At 46.8% G+C, this 11,065-nt stretch overlaps 2 protein-coding genes across 4 annotated transcripts in view; one reads left to right on the top strand and one right to left on the bottom strand.

Moving 5' to 3' along the window:
* The window catches only part of Fnip2 (folliculin interacting protein 2), a 115,097-nt gene extending 110,821 nt beyond the window's left edge, over positions 1-4,276 (bottom strand). The window contains exons 1-2 of one of the 3 annotated variants that reach the window (XM_013522876.1): positions 3,804-4,276; positions 3,281-3,713 (exon numbers count right to left, since the gene is read on the bottom strand). The gene's annotated coding sequence lies outside the window, so the exon portion shown is untranslated. Of the gene's footprint in view, positions 1-3,280 lie in introns of all 3 variants that reach the window. The other 2 variants (XM_013522878.1, XM_013522877.1) reach the window with 2 other exon arrangements.
* A 6,487-nt stretch (positions 4,277-10,763) lies between these two features.
* Ppid (peptidylprolyl isomerase D) overlaps positions 10,764-11,065 on the top strand; it is a 13,975-nt gene continuing 13,673 nt past the window's right edge. The window contains exon 1 of the mRNA XM_005400965.2: positions 10,764-11,001. Coding sequence (XP_005401022.1) covers positions 10,917-11,001 — 85 coding nt within the window. The 5' untranslated portion in view covers positions 10,764-10,916. The remainder of the gene's footprint in view (positions 11,002-11,065) is intronic.

Genomic DNA, 11,065 nt, shown 5'->3' with positions numbered 1-11,065 from the left:
GTGCCAAATTTTGTCTCGGTTATTTTTTTATTGTTGTTGAGACAAATATCTGACGCCCAAAATTAAGGAAGGAAAGGTTTATTTTGCTTACAGTTTGTGGAGGTTTTAGTTTATATTCGGCTGGTTTTAAGGCAGAGTGGCAAATGGCAGAAGGCAACAGTTCATTGGCCTGGAACAGCAAAGCAACAAGAGCAAAGGGAGGCGCAGCAGGGAAGAGCAAGCCTCTTTCCCTCTCTTATATTGTAGCAGGCTGCCCCCCCCCCAGGGTCCTGTAGCTCTCACATAATCTCCAGGCCCTCCTCTTGCACAGGCTCAGGATGTATACAAAGTAAGCACCCTGGCTCCCTGCTGAGTCACACAGTTAACCTTCTAAACTTCCCAAATTGACACAATGAATGACGTCCTAGAGCAGGAAGGACATGTCCTTTTTGCCCCAAGATGTAGAACTGCTGAGTCACTTAGCCAAGCCTCTAGAATCCCCAAGATGACACAATGTATCAACCGTAACAGACTTCAACCACATTCCAGAAAGGTCAGACCTTAGTACAGTATTGTCAAATCACTTAGAGCAATAGATAGCAAAATGTAGACCTCAAGCATTCTTGTAATTATGATGTCAGCATTCTAGTCCTAATAAAGTTTTATTGAAGTCTGTATGAAGCTATCTATGTTCAGTGTGAGCTGTGAAACAGCCCCTGGGGTGGATGAGGGCAAAGCTTTAGGAGACAATGAAGCATTTGGAATTGATATCATAAAAACCCTGGGAGCATTTCACCGGGCATCTGTCTACTAAGATGCTTTTAGTTTAAACTGGGGCACACACTGAACATCTGTGGTTCAGTGATAATTCTATTTATAATGATGGCACTAAGATACTGCAAACTCCTACTGAACTCTTGAAATAAGTTCTGAATCAAAAATACGAGAAATACAATTTAACTACTTAACAGTTTACTCTGAGCATCACTCCGGCAGGCGTCCTTTCAGCCAGCTGATTCTTTTTTTTTTTTTTTTTTTTTTTTGAGACAGGGTCTCACTATGCAGTTCAGGCTGGCCCTGAGCTCACCTTGTAGCCTAGACTGGTCTCAAACTTGCAACAATCCTCCTGCCTCAGCCTCCCAAGTGCTGGGATTATAGGGGTGAGCCACCATAACCCAGCTAGCCAGTTGATTCTTGTATTGAACAAATTTGATAAAATTATCATTTTTATATTTCCTGTCATACCATCTTATAAAAATTACTAAAAATGCAATATTTGGACATCATGTATTTAAATAATTGGACTGGTAAGTGTGAGAGCTTTTTTTTGGCTGTATTTCTTAAAGGGAATTCTTACAGATTAGAGGTTCTGTTCAAGATGAGGACAGAGTGAATTTAAATCTGATTTTTCCATTTTTTTTTTTTTAATCTGAATGACTTTGAGCACATTACCTATCCTCTGTTAACCTTAATCTTCCCATCTGTAAAATGGGGATACCACTATAGGGATTAGTGAAAAAACACAGTGAATGCATGGCGCTGCCAGACACAGGGGTGCACACCTATAATCCCAGCACTTGGGAGGCTGAGGCAGGAGGATCACTGTGAATTCAAAGCCACCTGGGCTACAAAGTGACTTCAAGATCAGCCTGAGCTACACAGTGAAACCCTGTCTCAAAGAGGAGAAAAAAAGAAAAAAGCAAGCATGAGTGCAAGGACATTTCCCTAGTCAACTGGCGAGGATCAAAAAGTTTAGAAACACACGTGTTGGTGAGACTTTGTCAGAGGCAGGAGCCCTCACGCAGTGCTGGGGGCTGTAAGCACCACACAAAACCGTGTGGCAATACCTCTCAAAGTTAAACTTGAATGGCACATACATACTTTTGACCAGCAGTGCCTTCTATTAGAATTCACCAAAGACGTACTTGCAGATGAATGGATGGGTACCTATACGTGAATATTTACTGCAGTAGTTTATAGTAGGGAAAGAACGGAATCAAAGTCTCCTTCTAAAGGATCTGTTTTGATGGACTCAGATAATTGAATACCAGGCTTAAGAAAGAAAGAAAGCATTTATGTTATGGCATAGGACAATATAAAGAGATATTATTAAGAATAAGAAGAAGGGGCTGGGGATTTAGCTCAGCGGCACAGCGCCTGCCTGGCAAGTGCAAGGTCGTGAGTTCGATTCCTGGTACTGGAAAAAAAAAAAAAAGAAGAAGGAAAGTATGTAATAGTGTAAAAATAAGATAGGGAGAAGGTAATACACGTGCTTTTTAAAAAGTGTCTTGCAAACGCCTTTCCCCCGGTGGAAAAAAAAACCAGAGCTTTGCATTTGCTAGGCAAGCACTCTCTGATTACGCTACAGCATACATACGTTTATTTTCTTGTATAATTACAGAAATGCTGTAATGACAGAAGAAAACAGCAGCATTGATTTCTTTTAAACCTGGAATTTGGTGGCTGGCTAGCCAGAAAATTTATATATATATATATTTTTTGTTTGTTTGTTTGTTTTTTGTTTTTTTCTTTCTTTTTTTTTTTTGAGACAAGGTCTCCCTATGCAGTTCAGGCTGGCCTTGAGCTCACTTTGCAGTCCAGGCTGGTCTCAAACTCACAGCTGTCCTCCTGCCTCAACCTCCCGAGTGCTGGGATCACAGGCATGCACCACCACACTTGGCTATATTATTTTTAATCACCTGACTACACTTTGTAAATGTATAGCTAATCTTACAAGGCTGGATGAATATAAAGGGTTTAGAACACTCATGACAGAGTATGCATACAATAAATCGTAACAGATTTCAAATTTTAACTTTATGGTAATGATTATCTGCCATGAAAATAAAGATGTCTAGAGAATTTTTAATTAGCTGTTTAAAAATGTAAATACCTCCAGGCATGGTGGCACACACTTATAATCCCAGTATGTGGGAGGCTGAGGCAGGAGGAACACTAAACTTCTAGGCCAGCCTGGGCTACACAGTGAGCCAAGACTAACCTGAACTGCATACAGAGACCCTGTCTCAAAAAACAAAGCAACCAAACCCAACCAAACCAAAAAAACTGTTCACAGATATTCAAGAAGAAATGAAAATACTGAACATCCCTTATATTTACTTACTTATGGTTGAAGGGTGTTTATAGTTCTGAATTTCAATTTTTTTGGTTTTTCTCCGGTACCGGGAACCAAACTCACGACCTTGTGCTTGCCAGGCAGGCGCTTTGCCGCTGAGCTAAATCCCCAGCCCCTCAAGAAATTTTAGATTGAGAATAAATGGAGAATTCTTCTCCCACTTACCATATAATTAGTCTTCTCAGTCAACTTCCTGTCTAGGTTTCTCTGATCATATGTTCTACTTGTAACACCCTATTTTATTCTGCCCCACGCTTCGGTAATAACAGGCTGTCTTCTCGCTGTGGGTTTTAATTTCTTAGACATGCACAATTCTTAGACATATATTTTCCAGAATTGAAGACTCAGATCAAACGGCGCCTTGCCTGTGATGTTAGACTTCTAAGGTCGGACGTCCCACTTTTCTCCCGCACCATCTTGACTTTGCAGACAGATTACCGGGCGTACTACACGGCTCCGTTCCTTCAGTAAGCAGTCATCCCGAAGCACCAGCTCCGTCTCTCGTCGTTATAGCTGCATGCAGGGCCTAGTGAGTAATCAGGTGCTCAATAAAGTCTTCTGAGTAGAGACCCCATTTCTTCTCCTTACACAAGAGACACTGTAATGAAATTGCTTGAGTGATATGAGCACTGTGATACTTGGACACTGAATCAAATAAGATGCAAATCAAGAGAATTTGAGTTCTTACCCAGCACATCTCAAGAATCAGTATGTGAGGACCGGGGACAACGCCCGGCGGCGCAACGCCTCGCTTGGCCGGCGCAAGGTCTTGAGTTCGATCCCCAGCACACACAAAAAAACAAAGAATCAGTATGTGAGCTCGGGGTGTAGTTCAGTGGCAGAATGTTTGCTCAGCACTGCAAAGATGAAAATTGAAAATACAAGTGCTCTCCTGTCAATCCTGTTGAAAGTCCTACGTTGGCTTGCAGTTGCTCCCGGGCGTGAATCCTGAGCCCTCCGCTCCTCACAAAGCGTCCCGCCAGTCAGTGAGCCCCGACTGACGCCTTGCCCTTAACTGCTTCCGCTCGGTATAGCCCTGCCGCCAGGATGTCTGTGCTGTGCGACTTGGCTTCTTTTGGCTCAGTCCCTGCCCGGAATCAGGGAAGTTCACGGGGTTCCCGAAAGACCGGCATCGAGTCTCTAACCGCTTGCGCAATGAATAGCAGGAAATTTGTATCAGTTTTCATTTTCTGTGTAAAAAACATGTGCCTCTGCTTACATCTTAGAGATATAAAACATAGAAGCCTAATCCATTTTATCAGATCAGCTCAAAGCCCAAATATATAAGGAGAAAAGAAGTCTAACGTTAATGTCAGAAGGGGCTCGAAGGCCCTGTCTATATCATGATATGTTATTTTATTTTTTGGTAGTGGGAATCGAAGTCAGGGCCTTGTGCTTGGCAGGTGCTGTGCTGCTGAGCTACGTCCCCAGCATTTTGAAAACATTTTTTTGTGTGTGCTACTGGAGACTGAATTTGAATCCAGGGCTTTCACACTGAGCTCTGCCCCAGGCTCTTTCATTTTTTGAGTTGAGCCTCCCTAGGCTGGGCTGGAGCTTGCAGTGCTCCTGCCTCTACAGATATTTACGTGTAGGAAGTCTGCTAAATTTGAGCGGTGAGACTACTCAGAGTTCTTGCCCAGTGTGTTGTGAGGCCCTGGGTTCCATCCCCAGCACTGAAAAAAAAAAATTGTTAGATATTTTTATTTTCTTTTTTTGTCTTTTTGAGACAGGGTCTTGCTATGCAGTTCAAGCTGGCCTTGAGCTCACTTTGCAGCCCAGGCTGGTCTCAAACTCACAGTGATCCTCCTGCCTCAGCCTCCCGAGTGCTGGGATGACAGGCATGCGCCACCACGCCCGGCCGTTAGATATTTTTCTATTGCATGGTTAAACAGCTTTAGAATCACACTGAGGAACTTTTTTAACCTTGCTAACCCATATTGGTGGAGTAAGTGAAGTAACAGAACAATGTTATCCACTTTACAGCGTCACTTGAGGATTAAATTAAAAAAAAAAATAAATGTAAAGTAGTGCGTCTTCCAGAGCCGGCACATAGTAAGGATCCATCGCAGGTGGGAGGTTTTTATTTTTTCCCCAGTGCTAGGGTAGGGGCTTGTTTTGTGACAGTCCCCAAGTCATTTTTCAGGACGGCCTTTTGGGTCAGTGTAATCTTTTTCTTTGGAGTTAGGAAACACTGAGGGTTTCCACAAATTTATCCCTGGTGTGGTCCTGCCTGATCGGGGCAGACGCACATCTTGCAACCAAGCACAGTTAAAGGAAAATGACTTTACTCAGAAAATCGGCATGTTGCTGTGTATTACGAGCCGTCTCCTTCCGTTTCTGCTGTAAACTGACCATCGATTTCCCTTCTTCTGCCAGGTCGAGCAGCTCCTAGATGAACAGCCTTGTCCTGTCAGGAGAACGCAGGGCACTGGTTCGGCCAGGGGAATTTCTGCTGTTTGCAGAGACTGCTGTCCCCTGGTGGCTTTCACTGTCTCAGACACGGTCAAGCTCCTTCCACCGCAGACTTAGCAGGCAGAGCCCAGGAGTGGTTCCTCCATCCTGCCCAGTAATTGTCACTCTCCCGGACTCAAGCTGGGGGTCCACAGTGAAGAAGCGCCCCTTCTCACAAGCAGCCACCTCAAGGCCAGGCTTCCTCTAGGTGCAGAATCATTTTGTCTCCTTAAAGAGTTCCGTGTTAGTAGCTCAGACCTGTAATCCTAGCCCTCAGGGAGGCTGAGGCAGGAGTTCAGGTCCGACTAGGCCATTTAGCAAAAATTTGTCTCAAAATTAAACATTTGATTATCATTACCATTATTTTATTTATTTTTTTTTTTGGTTTTTCTCTGGTACTGGGAACCGAACTCACGACCTTGCGCTTGCCAGGCAGGCGCTTTTGCCGCTGAGCTAAATCCCCAGCCCCATCATTACCATTATTACTGTTATTGCTGGCCGCAGAACTCAGGGCCTTGTGCATGCTAGGCAGATGCTCTCTCACCGAGCTACATCCCCTGTTTGTTTGTCTTTTGTCTTTGTGAGACAGGGTCTCACTATGCAGTTCGGGCTGGACTTGAGCTCACTTTGTAGCACAGGGCTGGCCTCAAACTCTCAACAACCCTCCTGCCTCAGCCTCGCGCGTGCTGTGATTACAGGCATGTGCCACCTCCTCCAGCTCTCCTGTTTTAAAAAGGCTGGGTAACTCTGTAATGTTTGCACTGTTCCTATGCTATTTTGTAAATGGATGTATGTTTATTACTATGTGTTTCCTACAACCATTGAGAATAGTCAATGAATATTCAATTGCTCACTCATGGATAGCTCCATTAATTTTCTTTAGAAACCACTTTGAAGATACGAAAGTATACTACAACCATTGATAATAACCTACCACTTTTGTCTGTAGCTCACTATTATTTGTCTATTTGTTTTCCTGAAAAATTATCTTGTAGATAACAATATGTAAAACAACAACCATTGATGATTTCCTACCAGTTTGTCTGTAATTCGGTAAGTCCCCCTATTACTATGTTATCCTTCTTTTACTCTTTAAAATAATAAAAAAAAAGGCTGGGAATATAGCTCAGGGGCAGAGCACCTCTGTGTTAAATACCCCAAAACCAGAACAAAGCCAAAAAAAAAAAAAGAGTTCGGTGTTAACCTCTTTTTGGAGTCCCTGGTTCCCCACCAGAGCCTGACTGAGGAGAGGATCCTGGAGTCTTCCCCGGCCGGCTGGGTGTCCTTCTTATCACTACCTTGGACCAAGTAGCTGGGTGGCACTTTGGGCTTGTCCTGGGGAGGGCCTGGGGGTCTGCACCCTACGCCCATGGCTGGGGGGTCCACTATCACCCCATGTAAGGGACAGAAACACTACACCACTACTGAGGGCTCAGAGCACAGGTCCCCTCGTCCAGGTGACACCACGCCCCACGCCAGAAGAGATACAGGCGGAGCTCGGTTCTCCCGCTCCACCCCTCGCCAGGCCCACGCTGGCGTCAAGAGTGTCCACCCCGCTAGCTCACTGTCAGGACAGGCTGCCTGCTGTCTGGACGGCTTCTCCTTTCACTAGAGATCCACTTTTGTGTGGTTCTTGAAAGCTAGGATTCTTTTATTTGGTTTGCTTCGAGGTATGACAGTTTATGCAAAGTGTTATCTTATTGTGAAAAATCTAGAGGGTAACATTTGGATTAGTCTTTTACACCTAGAAACCTGTGTAACAGGAAGATCCCATTTCTTTTTCCTTCCAAGAATGCAGAGGCACCCGGACAGCACCTTTGCAGTTTTAACTTTCATCTTGAAATATGCTGACATTAATATAATGAACTACTAGCGATTTGTGTAATAACGCTGCTTACACTGTTCAGTGCCTACCGTGTGTCCGATATTAAAGCACCTTTTTAATCGTTAAGGCTCTGGGAGGTGTGTTTTTATACTGACTTCCAGGTGAGGAAGGCAGGCACAGAGAGGCTAAGTAATTTGTCCTCATCAAAACGCAGAAGCCAGGGCCTGTTAGCGCTGCATCTGAACTCCAGAAGTCTGACCGTAGAGCAGAAACGCGAGATTACCTTCCTAGTTGGTGGGAATATAGCTCATGGTAGTCACAGGAGGCTGTGGGAGGAGAGTGACGATTCCTGGACTAATCAACTAAAGGCTGACTGCAAGCTAGAAGACCAGAAGAGACACTTTAACGTGAACTTGTCGTGGTGACACGGGTGTGCAGCCCAGACACAGGCCAGGTCAGATTTTGACTCTCCAGGGCATCAAGGCACACAGGAGCTTTGCCGTGGGCTGTCCCAAGTCTTCAGGGAACCACGGCAAACCAACCACATGGAACTGAAGGACCTAAGAATCAGCATTTTACGTTAATTTTAATGAGCTGAAATTAGGAGCATGGAGCTCTGAGGCAGGGTCTTCTCAGATTAGATCTAGAGACCCACACAAGTGAGATTTCTCATCATCTACAAACCTCCCAAAGCCCTTAGCATTCCATATAACTCATCATTCGTTCATGCAGAAACGTTTATGGGGCACCTACCAGGCACCAAGAACTGCTAGACGTGCCGGGGATAGAGTTAATAAAAACAGGAGATTCTTGTCAGCACGGAGCTTAATTTTAGTGAGGAGATCAGTGAACTAAATGAGGGAATAATTCGTGTATTAAAAAGAGAATGCCCTGGAAAAGTAAATTACAGCCTCCCTACAAGAATAGCACCATTGTTCCTTTTCCTGTGTACCCCCTGGAAAACGTGGGCTGAATTAACACCCAATCTGAAGACCTGGAAAAAGACACAAACCGGAGTAAGACTTCGGGTTCAAACTGCAAGCAGGGCTTCAGACTCACCTGCGGCAGAAACCCCAGCTTCTCTTGAGGGAGCTCCCCGACACTTTTCCTGTCTGTAGCTCTCCAAACACCGTTTTCCCCGCTCCCTCCTTACCGATTTTCCTTGCCACGCACACTCCTGACTCACTCTGCTGGTTTCTGATCTTCAGAAAGGTCCCTGCTCTCCCTGCTGCGGCTGTGTGCTGAATGCAATCGTACCGTCCTCCTAGAGCAGCAATGACGTCACAAGAGGGCTACTCCGCAGCTTCTCCCTGGCGGGCTGGAACATCCGGCCAGGGAAAGGTAAGCACTGTTTTCTCATCGTATCTTCACCATTCGGAATGGTGCTTGGCATTCGGGAAAGGAAGGGGTAATGAGTGCTGTGTACATGCAACAAATCTCCATGACGAACTTACGCAAACGTGTACTGACAAAATAAACATTTGAAAACGATGCATCAAATTTTTCTAGGCGTCTCTGTGGACATGCTTATGTGTATACACATGTTGGCAGTGATGGAACTTTACGATTACATGGAAAAATTGATCAAGCCTTTGATGATTTGTCCTGAAGTTTCTTTTTTCTTTTTTTTTTGCTAATGGTGTTTTGCTAGTTTAATTAAAAATGAGGTAACAAGCACCTGGTAATACACAACTGGACGGTTCTTTCACTATTTATTTATTTATTTAACTGGGCATTGAACTCAGGACCCTGACACTGAGGTACATCCCCAACCCTTTATTATTTTTGAGTGAGGGTCTAAATTGCCCAGGGTGGGCTTGAAATTGTCATCCTACCTCAGCCTCCCAGAGTGCTGGGATTACAGACATGCACAACCACACCCAGATTCTTCTTCTTCTTCTTTTTTTTTTTTTTTCCTTTTTGAGATATGGTCTTGCTATGCAGTTCAGGCCGGCCTTGAGCACACTTTGTAGCTCAGGCTCATCTTGAACTCACAACGATCCTCCTGCCTCAGCCTCCCGAGTGCTGGGATGACAGGCGTGTGCCACCACACCTGGCCCAGATTCTTCTTTACTTTTTAAAATATTATGAAAAATTTCAAATATAAAAAATTAGAATAGTGCAATAAACCCGACATAATATTTAAAAAACCTAGCCATCTTTTTGACCAGTTTTATTTCGTTCACAACCCCACCTGCTCACCTGACCTAACCTTATTTTAAACGAACCCAGATACCAGAGCATTTCACTGTCATAGTGATTTTGCAGTGCTGGGGCCCGAACCCAGGGCTTCCTGCCTGCAGGGACGTGCTCTACCGAGGAGCCACATCCACAGCCTGCTGTGATGAGTTTAAAAAGAAAACTTCTGCACAAGAAAAATGAGTTTACAGTACAAATATACGTACATTATTTCTTTCTCGTCTCATCCTGCTCTGTTCCACATTACTGAAAAAGCGGCAGGTTCAGACACTGAACGACTGTCCTTCGGTCACGGTACGCTGCCGTCAGAACGTGAATGCACTGCTTTTTCTTCTTTAACACCAACTTTACTGCGCGGAAAATACTACAGGACATTTCAAGTTTAGAGCAGAAACCTGTTGCCCTTAATAAACCTAAGTTTAACACACTCTAGGGCCAGGGAGCAAGCAGGACAGAGGCCCTCCTCCTTCCTGGGCGGTGGAAGGAGACCGGCTACGTCTTCTCTTCCACAACGCCATTCTGGCTGCGTCATCCACAGACGCTCCTGGTTCCGCGATGCACTTTAGGAACGCTGCCTTCGAACACCAGGGCTAGGTCAGCGCACCAGCGCAGGTAAACGCCGCTCTCCCCACTAGGCCGTACCAAGGGGCGAGGCAGCGGGCGCGGCAGCGCGGTGGTCTGCAATCCCGGCACCCGGGAGGCTGAATCAGGACACGCTGGTCAAAGTAAAACAAGGTCTCGGGACGTAGTTCGGTGTGCAGTACCCGGGTTCACGCCTCGAGACCGCAAGCGAACAAGCAAAGCGACGGAAGCCCAACACTGCCCCGCGAGCTCCTGTTCTCGCGCGCACGGAGGCTTCACCCTCGCGGGAAGGCCGACGGCCCGCAGTTCCCCCAGGAGGCAGCGCCGCGCGCCGGGGCCCACGCCGGCCGCGCTCCACCGCGAGTGAGCGCGGTCTTCCCGCCCCACCGTGGGCCTCGCGCCCTGGCGAGGCTCCAATCCACGCTGCCCACAGGCACCGCGACTCTCCGCCGGTGCGTGGCAGAGCTGCGGCCGGAACGCGGACGACCGCGAAACGCTCCAGGCCGCCGCTGGAGGAAAGGCGACAAAAAGCCCCAGCGGCACCCGGCGCGGCCGGAGCAATCTGCGCACGCGCGGGGCGCACACGCCGGAAGTCGGTCTGCGGCGGCGACTTCCGGTCGCGCGCCGGAAGTGGCTCTTGAGCGCCACCGCCAGCTTTGCACGGAGAAAGGCGCCCTCGAGTTTGAGCGGGCAGCCGGGCACGGGGTACCCGGGCCGTGCTTCCACGCGCGTGTGCAACCCGAGATGGCGCACCCATCCCCAGAAGCTAAGCCCTCCAACCCTAGTAACCCCCGGGTCTTCTTCGACGTGGACGTCGGCGGGGAGCGCGGTGAGCGGAGGCGACGCCCGCGGGGGTCGCGGGGCTGGGCTCCGGCTGCGGGCTGCGGGCCGGA

The sequence above is a fragment of the Chinchilla lanigera genome, unplaced genomic scaffold (genome assembly GCF_000276665.1).
Source record: "Chinchilla lanigera isolate Chin_1 unplaced genomic scaffold, ChiLan1.0 scaffold00070, whole genome shotgun sequence".
NCBI classification, from domain to species: domain Eukaryota; kingdom Metazoa; phylum Chordata; class Mammalia; order Rodentia; family Chinchillidae; genus Chinchilla; species Chinchilla lanigera.
The sequence above is the reverse complement of the archived record's forward strand: the minus strand, read 5'-3'. Positions and strand labels throughout refer to the sequence as shown.